General features: G+C 48.9%; 1 protein-coding gene across 1 annotated transcript in view; it reads right to left on the bottom strand.

Annotated features, from left to right (window-relative positions):
• The window catches only part of RTEL1 (regulator of telomere elongation helicase 1), a 43,953-nt gene extending 28,285 nt beyond the window's left edge, over positions 1-15,668 (bottom strand). Inside the window, exons 1-13 of the mRNA XM_075846221.1 lie at positions 15,288-15,668; positions 12,645-12,843; positions 10,194-10,287; positions 7,930-8,072; positions 7,512-7,587; positions 7,085-7,169; positions 6,153-6,218; positions 5,925-6,078; positions 4,820-4,858; positions 3,219-3,297; positions 436-533; positions 297-352; positions 70-144 (exon numbers count right to left, since the gene is read on the bottom strand). Of these exons, the coding sequence (XP_075702336.1) occupies positions 70-144; positions 297-352; positions 436-533; positions 3,219-3,297; positions 4,820-4,858; positions 5,925-6,078; positions 6,153-6,218; positions 7,085-7,169; positions 7,512-7,587; positions 7,930-8,072; positions 10,194-10,287; positions 12,645-12,843; positions 15,288-15,389 (1,266 nt within the window). The 5' untranslated portion in view covers positions 15,390-15,668. The remainder of the gene's footprint in view (positions 1-69; positions 145-296; positions 353-435; positions 534-3,218; positions 3,298-4,819; positions 4,859-5,924; positions 6,079-6,152; positions 6,219-7,084; positions 7,170-7,511; positions 7,588-7,929; positions 8,073-10,193; positions 10,288-12,644; positions 12,844-15,287) is intronic.
• Positions 15,669-20,206: the final 4,538 nt, after the last annotated feature.

The following is a 20,206-nucleotide window of genomic DNA, read 5'->3' as shown; positions in this document are numbered from 1 at the left end:
TATATATATACACACACACACACACAAACTGTAAAAAGATATGCTTTATCTGCGAATTTCATCACTAACCTTGTAGGATTTGGAGATTTGCAGATTCCTGGTTGGAGCAGGTGAGCCCTCTGGGACATCAATGTTAAATACAATCTGCAGAAAACACAGAACGACGTATATATATGAGCAGCCATTCACAGCAGCAGATATCCCCGCTACTCCAGCTCCTTATCAGGAGTCAGTACACTGAGAAAATAAATATCACTTTAACACCCGTATACTATGATAAGTCAAAGCTTTCTTACCTGGATGATGTCGGCCAACTTCTGAAGTCCTAGCGTGTTTGTGAAGACCCCAGAACCTGAAAACCACAGATTTACAAAATCATTAGGACCTCTTACCATATATTCCAGTGGATAAGGCCCAACATAGAAGGTCCCTTACTTCCGCCCACGTGCTGTATGATTTGGTCGAGTAACTCCAGAAGACCGGTCTTTGTTTCGTACGTGATCCCCGCAGAAGCAAAGAGCTCAAAGATGTAACTGTACAGAGACGAGAGAAGGATCTGTAAGAACCTGGTCAAACACGAGTCACATGTAGGCCCAACAGGAGATCCATGAAAATCACATGTAATACACATGTATTATGATTGAAATGGAGGCCGATATTATATAAAATTGTGATTATAAAACCCTATTCAGAGTTAATAGTGGGGTCCCCCATATACCAGCCAGAGCAGAGAGCGTCTCCCACCCTGGAGGACCCAACAGGTCCATGCATTACACGGACAGCCCACTGATTTCAATAAGAACTGTGTAATACTTAATTTCTCCTGTGGTGGCGCTGCAGGGAAATGTAACACTTGCTGCCAGGTTTGCCCAAAGATCACAGCTGATCACTGGGGAATTTCCTGTGATCAGCTTATCGTCAGGAAACCTTTAAGCAATGAGTGGGAAACCCGTTTATAGAGAACCTGTCACCATGACACACCGGTCGTAAAACATTATGACAGCTCGGGAGAATGAATACAGCGGACTCCGAATTCAAAATCCCCTGTATGAATGGGCCCCGGCGTCCCCAATCTGCTCCCTCATCAATCATTGCCGTCACTGGTCTGTCCAGGCATCTACGTCAGACACTGGTTAGGGGGGCTCCTAGAGGTGTTGTCATCGACAGATCTACCTCATGTGCTGTGATGGGGAGTGGGTGGGCTAGATCACTAAGGTACAAGAACACAACAACAACAACAACCCAGATCCATATATATAAGAGACCACGCTGTTTTTAGAGGTCTATGGATTGGGACGACACAGAGTCCGAGTTTTGGGGCTTGCACCCATACCAGTGGCTTTAAACAGTGTAGATAGATAGATAGATAGATAGATAGATAGATAGATAGATAGATAGATAGATAGATAGATAGATAGATAGATAGATAGATAGATAGATATGAGATAGATAGATATGAGATAGATATGAGATAGATAGATAGATAGATAGATAGATAGATAGATAGATAGATAGATAGATATGAGATAGATAGATAGATGGATATGAGATAGATAGATAGATATGAGATAGATGAGGTTCTCGTGGCTATAACTGATGACGTGCAGACACCGGAGCGAGCGTCTCCTCCATCACGGATAATTCCACCTTATAAACACAGCGCACGTTATCCACAGGCAGGAACGTTCTGTACTGAGCAGCACAGATCATCAATCCCGGAGCCATTCTCTGCGGTCACGTGGCTACAAAGCAGGTTCTGAGCTATATCCTTGTCTGGGAAAGCTGGGTGACGACCTATATGGCGTCAGTGACAGATCTCACAGCTATTCAGCTTTCGCAGACCCCTGAACGGTTAAAATCTGTGTAGCTATGCAGCGATGCATCCCATCGAATCACTAGATTACATAGAAGAATTGTCGTTCAGGACCCTGGGAAAGCTGGGGCTTACAATGTAAAGGAAAATCCTGCTATACTATATCACCCCTAACTCCCCCATTATAGTGTACCTGCATCAGGACGATCTCATACACCCTTTTATTAACTTTTGTTCGGGGGAATAGAAAAAAACCCTGAAATTCCGCCATTGTTCTATGCATTTTAAATTGACGCCATTCACTGTGCGGCGTAAATAAGACGTTCCCTTTATTCTATGGGTCGGTACGATCACGGCGATACCACATCTGTAGAGGTTTTTTATGTTTTACGACTTTTGCACAATAAAAACCCTTTTGAACTAAAATGATTTGTTTTTATTTTTCCGTCAATGTCGTGATTCTTTGGGTTTGTTTTTGGCGGGACGAGATGTCGTTTTGATTGGTACGGTTTTGGGGTACATGGGAATTTTTCATTAACTTTTATTATGACTTTTTTGGGGGGCAATGAAAAAAAAAATAGCAATTTCGCCATTGTATTTGCGTTTTGGTTTTTTTACGGCGTTCACCTTGCGGTTTAATTGACATATTAACTTTATTGTTTGGGTCATTACGGTCGCGGCGATACCATATATGTGTACTTTTATTAATTTTTTTACTGTCATTTTTATTAATAATTTTTATTTCACAATTATTACTTCTTTATTTAGTCCCACTCGGGGACTTTACTATGCGATCCTCCGATCGCTGCTATAATACCTTGATATACTTCGTATACCGGAGCATTATTGCCTGTCAGTGTAAATCTGACAGGCAATCTATTAGGACGTGCCTCCGGCGCGTCCTAATAGGCATATGTCCAGGGCAGACCTGGGGGCTTTTATCAGGCCCCCGGCCGCCATGGCACCCCATCGGAGGACCGTGATTGCATTTGCGGGCCGCCAATGTGGGAGAGCAGGTGCTCACTCTCGAAAAACAAATTAAATGCCGCGGTCGCTATTGACCGCGGCATTTAGCGGGTTAAACGGCCACGATCTAAGTCGTTGGAGCAGGAGCCTGGGACGCCCGTGCCGGGCTTAGACTGGGCCGCCGTGAAAAGGCGACGGCCTAGTCTAAGGCCCCTTTTTGACCGCCGTGACAAGTTGTATTGGTGGTCACTAAGGGGTTAATCTTGTCCACGCGATCTTTGATCGCTTACGTAATACTGATGCATTACGTAATACGTAATGCAGATGACAGCAAAAACAGTCAAATTTATTGAATTCGCCATTAATGGAAGACGTCATCTGCCGGGTTATCAGATATTCTGAAATGACCAGAATGCAACTGGTTGGCGCTGCCACATACCTCCCCTCTTTAGTAATACCATTTCCATTGGCTGGAAGTTTTATGGCATCAACGGAGCTCTCGAGGTGCAGGAGGGCCCCTGGGAGGGGAAAAAAAAACATACCATTATACCAACATATACATACATAGGGAGGTCACGATACCAGAATTTGGACTTCGATACCGATACTTCGTGTAGTACTTTAATGTACTGGCATATATCTATACACTGACAGTACACAGGCAGTGGTTAGGCTATACCTAAGTTTGTCCTAACAGGAAATATGGTCAGACAGCCTTGGAGGACTTCAAAGGACCCGGGGCTGTCTGCCCATATATGGTATGTCCCATGATCGCGTCACAGGGATCCCCCCTTTTCATTTTCCCCTTGAATGCTGCAGTCAGCTTTGATCACGGCACTCATGATAACAGCGGCGGCGATCAGAGGTTTCTCTGATCTCCGCCGTTAGAGTGCGGCTGTAGCTGTGTAATACAGCCATTGCCCCGCTACTGACAAAAAGTGCGCGCGCGTTCAGTATGAGGTGATGCGGCCGGCGCTGCACTAATGAAGACAGAACATGGGGGAGGGTTTTGCAGTGCGCCCGCCATGTTCTGTCTTCAGTGCTCACGAGGCCTTATTCACACCAGCGTATTTCACGTCCGTGTTACGAGCGTTAAAACAACGGACATCACACGGACCTGTGCAATTCAAATGGTGTGTCCGCTGCGTGAAACTCACTGCACGTCCTATACTTGTGCATTTTTTTTGCAAATCACGCACGCAATGGGTGTGTGAAAATCACGGAAAGCACACAGTCGTCATCCGTGTGCTGTCCGTGATACACGCACCAGTTGCTAAAGAAATTATGAGAAAAAGAAAAACACCTATCGAAATCCACGCATTAACGGTATTGAACTGTTGGAGGGTGCACGGACTCTAAACAGTATCAAAATTTCTATGCATCGTGGAACCCTAATAAATATACATATTCAACATTATCTTCGACATGCCCCTGACGCCATCTAGAGGCAAAAGGGTGGAAAGTTCTACTGAGTGTGAAAGAGGACAAAATATGTGTAACCAGCACTCTGGATACACAGAGTGCTGGATTATAGCTAAGATTAAGAACCCCAGAGGTTCGAAACGCGTAAGCGTGGTCCCGGGATTTTCATTTTAATTGTTCTGTTTTCTAAAATGACCAAATAAAGCCAAGTTTTTTTTACCAGAGTGCTGGATACACATATTTTGTCCTCTTTCATTGCCTTGTATACCTGCTGTCGACTCAGGGTTCCTTTTGGAGTATTTACGAGCACCTGCAATACCCAAGACGTGGAATCAATTTGACGCCTGAACCAACGGAGTGGAAACGCGGTGAGCGAACCTTTGTAATTATTTTTCTACTAAGTGTGGTAAAGACCAATAGACTGCCCTCTAATGGAAAAAATGTAGTATGACGATGTGAAACATTTATATCTTTATATAGACACGCTGGATATAGTCCTTGTGGTACACTACGGGCTTCCTAGAGTGGAAACAAATGCAGCAAACCGACAGTGCTGCACCCTCATGGGGTTAAAATAAAGCTATAGCAAGAAAACATTTACCAGGTAATAATACTCACCCTTTATCTTAGCCACATCCTCAAGTTCTACATTCAGATCTGGTAAAAGAGTAAAGATAGTAAGATGAAAAGTTAACGTATAAATTCAATACAAGGAGAGGGAAAATTTTATTTTATTTGCCTCCACTCCAATAGTGAGTGACGGCGCAGCTACTTCTATGACATGTCAAAACTAGTGAAATCCATTTAAAGTGTAACTCCAAGTATGAACACTAGAGGGCGCTTATTATAGGAAAACTTTATTAAAGAATTCTAGTGGTAATAAAATGAAGCTGCAGAAGTTCTCGTGTGAAGGCTCAGCCGCTTGGTTTCTGATCACCTTTTCTAGGAAAGCCGATGTAGCGGCGTAGGGACTGAATAGAAAGTCTATGAGCCCGTACTCCGCTACATCGGCTTTCCGGAAAAAGCCGATCAGAAACCAAGCGGCTGAGCCTTCACACGAGCGCTTCTGCCACTTCATTTTAGCGATCGGTGGGGGTCTCAGTGCCCGGACCCCCACCAATCAAAACTTCTGACATGTCAGAAGTTTGTTGATGGTTGAGTTACCCTTTAACACCTATTTATACATTAAGCTGCTCCGTCGATGTTGTAAAACGAACCTTATTCCTATTTTGCACCATTTTCTCGTCGTTTGATTGCCGCCTGCAGTGCAAAAAAATTTGCCATGCTAATTGCCATGGCTACATCCCAGGCCATGTATATGTATATGATTTCTCCTATATTTATATACTTTACAAGACTTTGTGCCTACTACACTCTACATGTTAATTATTGCAGTCAAATTCCTTTAATCCGGCATCCAATAGTCCAAAAATTCTGATAATCCAGCACTTATTTCCTACACAGAAGTCCGTGATATTCCGAAATTTCCCAAATCCAGAAGACGGAGCAGAGAATACATCTTCTATATTTTACTCTAACCGTCCGTTAATCCAGAATATCTTGTAATGCGGGATTAAGGACGGATTAAAGGATTTTTACTTTATATCTAGTAGAGATTAGAAGAGATTAGAAGAGATACTCCTACATGGAGACATAACCCTGGACATAGCAAAGGTAACCGGAATGAAAACCTCCATACTTTACACTGCATGTTGATACTCACTGGAACTAGGGCCCTCCATGTTGAACTGTGCGCTCATCTGTTTCTGCTCCAGGTTGTCTGTGAGCTCCTTAATCACCAGATCCAAAGCATCGATCCCAGAAGCCAAGTCGTAGGGCGTCAGGTCGAAGGATGCAGACTCCTCACACATTCTCTCCTGGGAAGAAGGAGACGCGTGAAAATCCCATACATAGCGACCCTGACGGCACATGAAGGACGCCCAGGACTTACCACGTTGTGCGCTTCATCAAATATCACAACCGTGCCCTTCAGATCAATGTTATGCGCCTTACGACTCTGGAAAACAAGAATCGCGTATTTTACTTTAAAATTAGATAAACATGGCGGCTTTCTTCCAAAAACAGCGCCACCCCTGTCCATGGGTTGTGTCGGGTATTGCAGTTTAGCACCATTGAAATGAATGTGACTGACCTGCAATACCTCACACAACCTGAGGACAAAAGTGGCGCTGTTTATGAAAGAAAGCAGGCATATCTTTTTAATCCTGTACAACCCCATTAAAAGAGGCATTTCACAGCAACTATCGCTTCTCAGCCCCGGAGATACGGTCCAGACTTGACATAACTGTAGCAAACTCTCAGCCGTGAGAAGAATAAAAGGTCAAGACAGGTTATCAGTCTCTGGATGCAAATAATGTTTCCATTCACTGACAGCAAGCAACGGTCTAGTTGCAGAATAAAATCCCTTAAAAATGATAGTAGCAGATTTTTTTACCCTTGCATGTGAGTTTTATATAATTTTGTATGAACGTCTGATAATCCAGAACCTATGGAGTCCCATTGTTGCCGGATTAAAGGAATTATGCTGAACAACAAACCTCACTGTCAATAAGAGGTCAGCTGGCCGAAAGCAAGCGTGTGTGCTGCATGTAAAGCAGCGCCCCACCTGGCCAAGAGGAATGAACTGAAAGGACCCAGCTATAAGCGTATCAAATCCGTAGAGGAGAAGAGCGTCAGTCAGAAAAATCTGACGCCGCTTATCTCCTGTGGAAACAATAGGGTCGTACAAGAAAAAATCCTCCCTGTCCCATGATATAAGAAAGGTGGCGCAGCCTCCATTAGACGTTTTACTGGATCCCATTGAATTCACCAAAATTGTAAGGTTGACGAGCAGCGTTGACAGTACACATCCAATAGAAATACCTTTGGGTCCAGCAGATAATTATAAGGCATGAATATGATGTCCGCTTGCTGCTTCAGACTCCTGGAGAGGTAGTAGGGGCAGGCCCTGCGCACACAAACATGGGAGACTTAGAACGTAACACCTGTAGTGCATTTAAAGGGACAGTCCTAACTGGGGAACCCTCCTCCAAAAACAAGCAGCATGGAAATCCGCTGATCTCTGTGGGTTTGGCTGCTGACACTGCCGGTGATATAAGTGGCCCACCGAAGATTTCAGCAGCCGCGTGTCCCCTGCAGCAGGCCAGAGCAAGATCTTCAGAGGACAGTCCTGAACGGTAGACCACCCCCCACCCCCTCCAGGCTATCCATACGCCCCAATAGTATATATAGACCAGGGTTGGCTAGTCGGAGCAAAACACAGGTCTGAAGAGGACGACTACGGCAGTACCTGTGCTTGGTGCCGTTCTTCACCAGGTCCTCGATGTCCAATATATGAGTGGTGAGATCCTTCTCCGTGCTCTTTTCTAGGGGAAAAAAATAAAAATCACACGAACGCTACTTTCCATTTTTACATTTCTATCTACGATAAAAGAAATTGGTTTCTTAAAGGGGAACTCCAATAAAACTGAGGGACTCCCTGAGTACCGAGGTCTTCAATCTGTGGCTTTCCAGCTGTTGCAAAAACGACAACTCCCAGCATATCTGTGGCAGTCAGGGCATGCTGGCAGTTGTAGTTTTGCACAGAAGGAGCACCGCAGGTGGGAGGCTCGACATGACGACAGGGGGTATGACAAGGCATCGAAACGTGTGCACCGGGATGAAAAGGAGGGGAGACATTTTGATCCCAGGGCTCCTCTAGAACTTACCCTCCACATTATTATAGTAGTGGCAGGAGCGGGTCGACACCTTGGAGCGGCACATATGGACCTTCACATGGTTATTTTCCTGCTTCTTCACATCCGGGTGTATACACAGCTGCTCCCGGGAGCCCAGGACGCTGACTTTGGGCCTGAAAAAAGAAAAAAATGTAAAACAACGCTGTGCAAAAGTGGAACCCCCTCCCCCCATTAGTTTAATGCACCCCCAGATTTACTCACTAGGAGTGAATTTAATCTTTTGCATTAGGAAACCTCCAAACAGGGCTAATAACTCATTCATGTTGTGCCCACCTACAGCAACAACTGGCAACATTCACTGACAGCAAGCAGAGATCTTAAAACCGGTGATGAGTTGAAAGACAAAGTAAATTAGAAAGTGTAGACATTTTTCCACCACTACTACGTGTGGGTGCAGTTTTAAAGACTTCAGCCACGCGTATTGTGCTGTAAATTGGCGCGGATTTCGTAACGTATAAATGGTTCGGTCCTATTAGCCCAAATGGCACAAACAATAACATGGTCGCATTTGGCTAATAGAAGCAATTCAAGAATACAGCGGACATATAGTAACGAGGGGAGTGCTACTCGTCCCTGTCAGTAGTGATTGACCGGCGGCGTGTATACAGATGCCATATACACCGCAGCCTGTCAATCACTGCTGAGGGGGACGGGGGGAGGCTCTTTGATCGCTCATATTGGCCAAACCACACGATGGGATTTTTTTGTGCCATTTGGGCTAATAGGTGAGCGGACCTGTGCCCATACCATACTGCCAGTTAAAAGGAGAGCATAGAGTAGTATATGACAGATCTACTATAAAAAGGGTATGTCCGCTTAATACGCTATGTAAGAAGGGGAGCATAGTACGGCTACTGGTCCCAACTCCTAGTAGCCAAAACAGTGCAAAAAATGTGGTGCCATGTGGCTAATGTGAGCACTGAAAGAATACAGAAGACTTACAGTTATGAGTTCACTTTATTCATAAGGAGAGCGCTCCCCCCGCCCTGCCCTGCGGTGACTGACAAGGTGCTGTGTATGCGGGGAGATGTGGGGGGAGCGCTCCCCCCGCCCTGCCCTGCGGTGACTGACAAGGTGCTGTGTATGCGGGGAGATGTGGGGGGAGCGCTCCCCCCGCCCTGCGGTGACTGACAAGGTGCTGTGTATGCGGGGAGAGGTGGGGGGAGCGCTCCCTCCGCCCTGCCCTGCGGTGACTGACAAGGTGCTGTGTATGCGGGGAGATGTGGGGGGAGCGCTCCCTCCGCCCTGCCCTGCGGTGACTGACAAGGTGCTGTGTATGCGGGGAGATGTGGGGGGAGCGCTCCCTCCGCCCTGCCCTGCGGTGACTGACAAGGTGCTGTGTATGCGGGGAGATGTGGGGGGAGCGCTCCCTCCGCCCTGCCCTGCGGTGACTGACAAGGTGCTGTGTATGCGGGGAGAGCGCTCCCCCCGCCCTGCCCTGCGGTGACTGACAAGGTGCTGTGTATGCGGGGAGAGGTGGGGGGAGCGCTCCCCCCGCCCTGCCCTGCGGTGACTGACAAGGTGCTGTGTATGCGGGGAGATGTGGGGGGAGCGCTCCCTCCGCCCTGCCCTGCGGTGACTGACAAGGTGCTGTGTATGCGGGGAGATGTGGGGGGAGCGCTCCCTCCGCCCTGCCCTGCGGTGACTGACAAGGTGCTGTGTATGCGGGGAGAGGTGGGGGGAGCGCTCCCCCCGCCCTGCCCTGCGGTGACTGACAAGGTGCTGTGTATGCGGGGAGATGTGGGGGGAGCGCTCCCTCCGCCCTGCCCTGCGGTGACTGACAAGGTGCTGTGTATGCGGGGAGAGGTGGGGGGAGCGCTCCCCCCGCCCTGCCCTGCGGTGACTGACAAGGTGCTGTGTATGCGGGGAGATGTGGGGGGAGCGCTCCCTCCGCCCTGCCCTGCGGTGACTGACAAGGTGCTGTGTATGCGGGGAGAGGTGAGGGGAGCGCTCCCTCCGCCCTGCCCTGCGGTGACTGACAAGGTGCTGTGTATGCGGGGAGAGGTGGGGGGAGCGCTCCCCCCGCCCTGCGGTGACTGACAAGGTGCTGTGTATGCGGGGAGAGGTGGGGGGAGCGCTCCACCCGCCCCGCCCTGCGGTGACTGACAAGGTGCTGTGTATGCGGGGAGAGGTGGGGGGAGCGCGCCCCTCATGCATAGAGTGGACCATTACATAGGGGAGCTTACTAAGCTGACAGATCCGCTTTAACCCCTCCCCTTTTGTCATAAACTTACCTGTACGACGTCTGCTTCAGTTCACTTACGACCTGTGTCAGCTGAGAGTGTGTCCTGGAGGCATAAATGATCTTGGGGATATCGCTGTGATACGCTGTAAAATAAAACATATACAATAAAAGGGGCGGTACAAGATTCACCTATTTTCTAAAAAAATCCATTCAAATTGTAATAGTCACTGATGAAATTCCTCTTTTGACCGAATACTTCTCACAGCTGAGGGTTTGCTACAATTGTAGCCAGTCTAGACAATGTAACAGGAGCACAAATCTCCCTCCTGTCTTGTTACAATGTATTTGTGAAATGTATCAGGACTAGTTTACAGAAGACTGGACTAAGCTGTACAATAACGTCCAATGGCAGAGCCAACAACCACAGGACATGGCGGCCACCATACACTGTGATTGGCCTCCTCACCTATGTGACCACCATACACTGTGATTGGCCTCCTCACCTATGTGTCCACCATACACTGTGATTGGCCTCCTCACCTATGTGACCACCATACACTGTGATTGGCCTCCTCACCTATGTGACACCATACACTGTGATTGGCCTCCTCACCTATGTGACCACCATACACTGATTGTCTTCCTCACCTATGTGACCACCATACACTGTGATTGGCCTCCTCACCTATGTGACCACCATACACTGTGATTGGCCTCCTCACCTATGTGACCACCATACACTGTGATTGGCCTCCTCACCTATGTGACCACCATACACTGTGATTGGCCTCCTCACCTATGTGACACCATACACTGTGATTGGCCTCCTCACCTATGTGACACCATACACTGTGATTGGCCTCCTCACCTATGTGACCACCATACACTGTGATTGGCCTCCTCACCTATGTGTCCACCATACACTGTGATTGGCCTCCTCACCTATGTGTCCACCATACACTGTGATTGGCCTCCTCACCTATGTGTCCACCATACACTGTGATTGGCCTCCTCACCTATGTGACCACCATACACTGTGATTGGCCTCCTCACCTATGTGACCACCATACACTGTGATTGGCCTCCTCACCTATGTGACACCATACACTGTGATTGGCCTCCTCACCTATGTGACCACCATACACTGTGATTGGCCTCCTCACCTATGTGTCCACCATACACTGTGATTGGCCTCCTCACCTATGTGTCCACCATACACTGTGATTGGCCTCCTCACCTATGTGACCACCATACACTGTGATTGGCCTCCTCACCTATGTGACCACCATACACTGTGATTGGCCTCCTCACCTATGTGACCACCATACACTGTGATTGGCCTCCTCACCTATGTGACCACCATACACTGTGATTGGCCTCCTCACCTATGTGTCCACCATACACTGTGATTGGCCTCCTCACCTATGTGACCACCATACACTGTGATTGGCCTCCTCACCTATGTGACCACCATACACTGTGATTGGCCTCCTCACCTATGTGACCACCATACACTGTGATTGGCCTCCTCACCTATGTGACCACCATACACTGTGATTGGCCTCCTCACCTATGTGTCCACCATACACTGTGATTGGCCTCCTCACCTATGTGTCCACCATACACTGTGATTGGCCTCCTCACCTATGTGACCACCATACACTGTGATTGGCCTCCTCACCTATGTGACCACCATACACTGTGATTGGCCTCCTCACCTATGTGACCACCATACACTGTGATTGGCCTCCTCACCTATGTGACCACCATACACTGTGATTGGCCTCCTCACCTATGTGACCACCATACACTGTGATTGGCCTCCTCACCTATGTGTCCACCATACACTGTGATTGGCCTCCTCACCTATGTGACCACCATACACTGTGATTGGCCTCCTCACCTATGTGTCCACCATACACTGTGATTGGCCTCCTCACCTATGTGACCACCATACACTGTGATTGGCCTCCTCACCTATGTGACCACCATACACTGTGATTGGCCTCCTCACCTATGTGACCACCATACACTGTGATTGGCCTCCTCACCTATGTGACCACCATACACTGTGATTGGCCTCCTCACCTATGTGACCACCATACACTGTGATTGGCTTCCTCACCTATGTGACCACCATACACTGTGATTGGCTTCCTCACCTATGTGACCACCATACACTGTGATTGGCTTCCTCACCTATGTGACCACCATACACTGATTGGCCTCCTCACCTATGTGACCACCATACACTGTAATTGTCTTGCTCACCTATGTGACCACCATACACTGTGATTGGCCTCCTCACCTATGTGACCACCATACACTGTGATTGGCTTCCTCACCTATGTGTCCACCATACACTGTGATTGGCTTCCTCACCTATGTGACCACCATACACAGTGATTGGCTTCCTCACCTATGTGACCACCATACACAGTGATTGGCTTCCTCACCTATGTGACCACCATACACTGTGGGTAGAAACATGAACTGGTACCTGAACTCTGTGCCCCCGACTCTCCGCTCCCCCATTCTGCGGTCGGCCGGTCCGGGAACATCTCCGCCCCATGCATGCGCTCCTGGATTTTACGTGCAGTGATGGTATCTTTGAAATACTGGCGCCAGGCTAAGGTGGCACAAAGTAAGCACAGAGTCTTTCCGGTGCCCGTGGGACTCTCCAGAACGCCATTGACTCCCTGACAATAATAAAGTAAGAATATCAGGATTAATAGCAGAAGGACGAAAGCGGAGAAATCCAGACCTAAAAACTGTATTCCCTGGTGCAAGCCCTTCGCAGCTGTCTCCCTGGTGCAAGCCCCTCCAATTTGTCTACCTGGTGCAAGCCCCACCCAGCTGAGTCTCCATAGTGCAAGCTCCTCCCAGCTAAGTCTCCCTAGTGCAAGCTCCTCCCAGCTAAGTCTCCCTAGTGCAAGCCCTTCCCAGCTTTGTCAAACTAGTGCCAGCCCCTCACAGCTATGTTTACATAGTGCAAGCCCCTCACAGCTATGTCTACATAGTGCAAGCCCCTCACAGCTATGTCTCCCTAGTGCCAGGCCCTCACAGCTATGTCTACATAGTGCAAGCCCCTCACAGCTATGTCTCCCTAGTGCCAGGCCCTCACAGCTATGTCTACATAGTGCCAGGCCCTCACAGCTATGTCTACATAGTGCAAGCCCCTCACAGCTATGTCTACATAGTGCAAGCCCCTCACAGCTATGTCTACATAGTGCAAGCCCCTCACAGCTATGTCTACATAGTGCAAGCCCCTCACAGCTATGTCTACATAGTGCAAGCTCCTCACAGCTATGTCTCTACATAGTGCAAGCCCCTCACAGCTATGTCTACCTAGTGCAAGCCCCTCACAGCTATGTCTACCTAGTGCAAGCCCCTCACAGCTATGTCTACCTAGTGCAAGCCCCTCCCAGCTATGTCTACCTAGTGCAAGCCCCTCCCAGCTATGTCTACCTAGTGCAAGCCCCTCCCAGCTATGTCTACCTAGTGCAAGCCCCTCCCAGCTATGGCTACCTAGTGCAAGCCCCTCCCAGCTATGGCTACCTAGTGCAAGCCCCTCCCAGCTATGGCTACCTAGTGCAAGCCCCTCCCAGCTATGGCTACCTAGTGCAAGCCCCTCCCAGCTATGTCTACCTAGTGCAAGCCCCTCCCAGCTATGTCTGCATAGTGCAAGCCCCTCCCAGCTATGGCTACCTAGTGCAAGCCCCTCGCAGCTATGTATGCATAGTGAAAACACCTCCCAGCTATGTCTGCATAGTGCAAGCCCCTCCCAGCTATGTCTGCATAGTGCAAGCCCCTCCCAGCTATGTCGCACTAGTGCAAGCCCCTCCCAGCTATGTCGCACTAGTGCAAGCCCCTCCCAGCTATGTCACACTAGTGCAAGCCCCTCCCAGCTATGTCTACCTAGTGCAAGCCCCTCCCAACTATGTCTACCTAGTGCAAACCTCTCCCAGCTATGTCTACCTAGTGCAAACCTCTCCCAGCTATGGCTACCTAGAGTAAACCCCTCCCAGCTATGTCTACCTAGTGCAAGCCCCTCCCAACTATGTCTACCTAGTGCAAACCTCTCCCAGCTATGTCTACCTAGTGCAAACCTCTCCCAGCTATGGCTACCTAGAGCAAACCCCTCCCAGCTATGGCTACCTAGTGCAAGCCCCTCCCAGCTATGTATGCATAGTGAAAACACCTCCCAGCTATGTCTACTTAGAGCAAACCTCTCCCAGCTATGTCTACCTAGTGTAAACCCCTCCCAACTATGGCTACCTAGTGTAAACCCCTCCCAGCTATGGCTACCTAGTGCAAACTCCTCCCAGCTATGGCTACCTAGTGCAAACTCCTCCCAGCTATGGCTACCTAGTGCAAACTCCTCCCAGCTATGGCTACCTAGTGCAAACTCCTCCCAGCTATGGCTACCTAGTGCAAGCCCCTCCCAGCTATGGCTACCTAGTGCAAACTCCTGACAGCTATGGCTACCTAGTGCAAACCCTTCCCAGCTATGTCTACCTAGTGCAAACCTCTCCCAGCTATGGCTACCTAGTGCAAGCCCCTCCCAGCTATGGCTACCTAGTGCAAACTCCTCCCAGCTATGGCTACCTAGTGCAAGCCCCTCCCAGCTATGTCACACTAGTGCAAGCCTCTCCCAACTATGGCTACCTAGTGCAAGCCCCTCCCAGCTATGGCTACCTAGTGCAAGCCCCTCCCAGCTATGGCTACCTAGTGCAAGCCCCTCCCAGCTATGGCTACCTAGTGCAAACTCCTCCCAGCTATGGCTACCTAGTGCAAACTCCTCCCAGCTATGGCTACCTAGTGCAAGCCCCTCCCAGCTATGGCTACCTAGTGCAAACCCCTCACAGCTATGTCTACCTAGTGCAAACCTCTCCCAGCTATGGCTACCTAGTGCAAGCCCCTCCCAGCTATGGCTACCTAGTGCAAACTCCTCCCAGCTATGGCTACCTAGTGCAAGCCCCTCCCAGCTATGTCACACTAGTGCAAGCCCCTCCCAGCTATGGCTACCTAGTGCAAGCCCCTCCCAGCTGCTTCTTTAAGTACAAGCCCCTCCCAGTCCCGTCTCGCTAGTATAAGCCGCTCGTGTTGTTTGTTCGTCATGGCGCCTCCACGCTGCTCCCACCTTCTGCAGACACTCCAGCACTTTGGACATATAATCCTCCTGACATTTGTACGGGGTGAACGGGAAATCCACGGAGACCCCGCAGAGCTCAAGCTGAGGCATCTCCGGCAGCGGCGCTCACTCTGCCCGACCAGCTCCGGGCTTCACAATTCCCGCTCGTGCGTCATGACGTCACTCAGAACGTCTTTGCCCGGCTGACGTTATCTGCAGCTCATTTTCCCGGCTAACAACCGCGCGTCTACCGTCCGCAATACACCTTACACCTAACGGGCTGCACTAACACCAAGTCCACAGGTGACATATTCCCGCTGGACGCCATAGGGGAGGAGACCGGAGCCTGAGGCTCCACCAAAATGGCTCCTGCAACAGAGAAGGAGATGTCAGGATGCGCGCAGCTTTCTGGGAGTTGTAGTTTCTCGTATGTCTTAGTTACGTAACTGTATGAACTTTACAAAGAGATTTCCAACACTTGCCCCAACCAATCAGAATGTTGCTTTCGTTTTTCATTCTGCTGTAATACAATGAGACCTATAATCCGATTGGTTGCTATGGGCAACACCTCAATTTTGTAAATACATTATTAAATCTGCCCCATTATTTTTATATGTTCCCTTATATATGCCAGAAATGCCTGCCTCAGTGCCCCAATGTGACTGCTGCCCCCATAAGTGCAGCCTAATTGTTTCCATAGCAACCAACCATATTACCCCCCTAAGGGCTCCTTCAGAAACAGAAAATGTCTGGCTATTTAAACTGTACAAAAAATGCTTCTAAAAACGCTCTCTTTATTAGGGCCAGTTCACACAGTCTTTTTGGCGCTGATTTTGATGCAGAAATCGCAAAGAACGCAGGCAGTTAAAAATCTGCCTCAAAATTCCTGAAGGAATTCTGAGGCAGATTTTTTCTGCATGCAAAGAAATCTCTGTGGTAAAATGTCCAATAGATGGGGGTCCCACCCCTGAGACCCGCACCTATCTCTAGGACAGGGCCTCCTAAACGCCGTTCTACCTTGCTCGAGCTGATTAGATAGTCGGAAGTTACGGAAACAGCTGAGCTCGCCAAGCTACGCTGTTTCCGTCACTCGGAAGCTACGAAAACAGCGTAGTTAAATAATGATATATTGTAATAGTTCCGACTTTTACGGATGCGGCGATAGCAATTGTTTATTTTTTTACAATGCTATATTGGAATAGTTCAGACTTTTACGGACGCAGCGATACCAATTTTGTTGACTTTTTTATTTTTTACACTACTTTAGGTGAAAAATGGGAAAAGTTTTTTTTTTTTAACTTTTAATATATATTGATTTTTTTCTCACTACCAAATACTTATTTTCACTTTTTCTCACACATTTTATTAGGCCCCTAGGGGACCTTGAACCAGCGATCGTTAGATCGTATTGCAGTATATTGTCATTATAACAGGCTTCTGTGAAGGCAACCATGGGGCCTTCATTAGGCCCGTGGGCTGCCATGACCACCGTTGTCACCTTCCTGATCTCGTTTAGGGGGGTATGATGAGCTGTCGGAGGGGGCCGCCCCCCTCTTTTCAGCGCCTTAGATGCAGTCGCGATTGACCGCAGCATTTGAGGGGTTAAACAGCCAGAAACAGCACGATCGCTGCTCCCGCCTGTTAGTCCTGGGGGTTCGCTGTAAAATACAGCCGACACCCGCAGAATATGGAGCGCGCTCCGAACATCACCCCCCCCCCCCCCCGCACCTGGATGTAATAGCACGTCTAAGTGCACAAAGGGGTTAAAGAGGAGCTGTCCGCTCCCTTACATATCCGTTTTAGTAAATACTTGCATTCCCCATAAGGCTGGATTCACAAACAGTGTTTTGTTGCGTTTTTTGCGCCATTTTTCATTTAGGACTCTGCATTGTGCCATTCCTCTGTCATACCTCCTGGAAATGTAGGAATAAATTAAAAACGGTCTGTCACCATATCACCCAGTCAATAGAGTCTGTCCCTGCACACCCTGATACTGTCCAATCAGTGTTGACACGTTCAGTGTGTAGGACACGCCCCATCGGCAAAAGGAATAACATCCAGTTATCAATGTGTAAAGGATCTGCCAGGCACAACTTCTGTGTATACGCCCATAGGTAATCAGTCTGCACCTGAGTCTATGTCTCTGAGACTGACTCCATCTTCCACCACTCAGGATGGCAGGCTTAGGAGTGGGAGAGCCTATCACAGCCTGGCCAGACGGAGCTAGCTCCCGCCCTCTGTCTATTTATACCTGCCTTTCCTGTTCCTCCTTTGCTTGTGATTCTTCTCGTTTGGTTTCCTGGCCCTGCTACAGCTTCTGACTATTTGATCCTGCTCCATACTGACCCTGGCTTACTGACTCCTCTCCTGCTCTGCGTTTGGTACCTCGTGCACTCCTGGTTTTGACTCGGCTCGTTCACCATTCTTGTTGCTCACGGTGTTGCCGTGGGCAACTGCCCCTTTCCCTTTGCTTTGTGTTCCCTTGTCTGTTTGTCTCGTGCACTTACTGAGCGTAGGGACCACCGCCAAGTTGTACCCCGTCGCCTAGGGCGGGTCGTTGCAAGTAGGCAGGGACAGAGTGGCGGGTAGATTAGGGCTCACTTGTCCGTTTCCCTACCCCGTCATTACATAATCACAAGCCCATATACCTAGTCTACCCTGCTCCCTGACACTACTATGGACCCCCTTGAGACCCTGACCCAGCAAATGCAGGGTCTCTCCCAACAGGTCCAGGCCCTGGCTCAGAGGGTCAACCAGCCTGACGCTAGCATGGTAGTGCCCCTCACCTCACCTCTTGAACCCCACCTCAAGTTGCCTGACCGGTTCTCAGGGGACCGGAGGACTTTTCTCTCCTTTCGGGAGAGTTGTAGGCTCTAATTCCGCTTAAAGCCTCATTCCTCAGGTTCTGAGAAACTTTCCTCCGTTGATCGTTTCTTTTCTGCTCTCGGACTCATTTATGACGAGACTGACAGGACTGCCTTTGCCGAGAGTCAGCTGGTGACCTTACGTCAGGGTAAGACCCTTCTTGAGGAGTATTGTTCTGACTTTAGGAAGTGGTGCGTAGCTTCTCGGTGGAATGACCCTGCCTTAAGGTGCCAGTTTAGGTTGGGTCTGTCGAACGCCCTGAAAGACCTGCTAGTTAGCTATCCCTCTTCTGACTCCCTAGACCAGGTTATGGCTTTAGCGGTACGACTTGACCGACGTCTCAGGGAATGACAGCTTGAACGTTTTTGTGTTTTCCCCTCTGACTCCCCCATGATGCCTCCCGAGGTCCCGTTACTTCGCTCTTCCACGGAAGACACGGAGGTACCTATGCAACTCGGGGCCTCCGTGTCCCCCCGACAACGTAGAGAGTTCCGCAGGAAGAATGGTCTCTGATTCTATTGTGGGGATGACAAGCATCAAGTGAACACCTGTCCTAGGCATAAGAATAAGCAGCCGGAGAACTTCCGCGCCTAAGTGATCATCGGGGAGGTCACTTGGGCGCACAGGTATTTCCCGTAAATATGAAACGTAATAAGATCTTGCTTCCCTTTCAGGTCTCTTTTGGTGGTAGGTCTGCTACCGGCAGTGCCTTCGTGGATTCAGGGTCTTCTGCTAATATCATGTCTGTGGAATTTGCTATGTCTCTTGCTATGCCTTTGATTGATTTGCCTAAACCTGTCCCGGTAGTGGGTATCGACTCCACTCCTCTTGCTAATGGTTATTTTACACAGCATACCCCTGTTTTCGAACTCCTTGTTGGCTCCATGCATTTGGAGCAGTGCTCTGTACTGTTGATACAGGGATTATCTTTCGATTTGGTTTTAGGCCTTCCCTGGTTGCAGTTGCATAATCCCACGTTTGACTGGAATACTGGGGAGATCTTACCAAATGGGGTAATGAATGCTTGACGTCATGTTTTTCTGTTAATTCTATTTCTCCCCCTGAGGAGGTGAACACGCTACCTGAGTTTGTTCAGGACTTCGCTGATGTTTTCTCTAAGGAGGCCTCCGAAGTGTTACCTCCTCATAGAGAATACGATTGCACAATTGAATTGGTACCAGGAGCTAAGCTCCCTAAGGGTAGGATATTTAATCTTCCTTGTCCCGAACGTGAAGCCATGAGAGAATATATCCAGGAATGCCTGGCCAAGGGTTACATTCGCCGCTCTACTTCTCCGGTAGGTGCTGGCTTCTTCTTCGTAGGGAAGAAGGATGGTGGTCTTAGGCCGTGCATTGACTACCGTAACTTGAATAAGGTCACTGTAAGGAACCAGTATCCCCTTCCTTTGATTCCTGATCTCTTTAATCAGGCTCAGGGGGCCCAATGGTTCTCTAAGTTTGATCTACGGGGGGCGTATAACCTTATCCGCATCAAAGAGGGGGATGAGTGGAAGACTGCGTTTAACACGCCCGAAGGTCATTTCGAATACCTCGTCATGCCCTTTGGGTTGTGTAATGCTCCTGCGGTCTTCCAGAATTTCATAAATGAGATTTTAAGAGACTATCTGGAGGTATTTCTTGTAGTGTACCTTGATGACATACTTGTGTTTTCCAAGGACTGGTCCTCCCACATTGAGCATGTCAGGAAGGTGCTCCAGGTCCTTCGGGAAAACAAACTGTTTGCGAAAACCGAAAAATGTGTGTTTGGGGTGCAGGAGATACCATTTTTGGGTCAAATCCTCACTCCTCATGAATTCCGCATGGACCCCGCCAAGGTACAGGCTGTGGCGGAATGGGTCCAACCTGCCTCCCTGAAGGTGTTACAGTGTTTTTTGGGGTTCGCTAATTATTACAGGAGATTTATTGCTAACTTCTCGGTCATCGCTAAGCCTTTTACGGACCTCACTCGCAAAGGTGCTGATCTCCTCCACTGGCCTCCTGAGGCTGTCCAGGCTTTTGAGGTCCTTAAGAAGTGCTTTATCTCGGCCCCTGTGCTGGTTCAGC

Source organism: Rhinoderma darwinii, chromosome 13 (assembly GCF_050947455.1).
Source record: "Rhinoderma darwinii isolate aRhiDar2 chromosome 13, aRhiDar2.hap1, whole genome shotgun sequence".
Lineage (NCBI taxonomy): Eukaryota > Metazoa > Chordata > Amphibia > Anura > Rhinodermatidae > Rhinoderma > Rhinoderma darwinii.
This window is presented reverse-complemented; position numbering and strand designations above follow the sequence as displayed.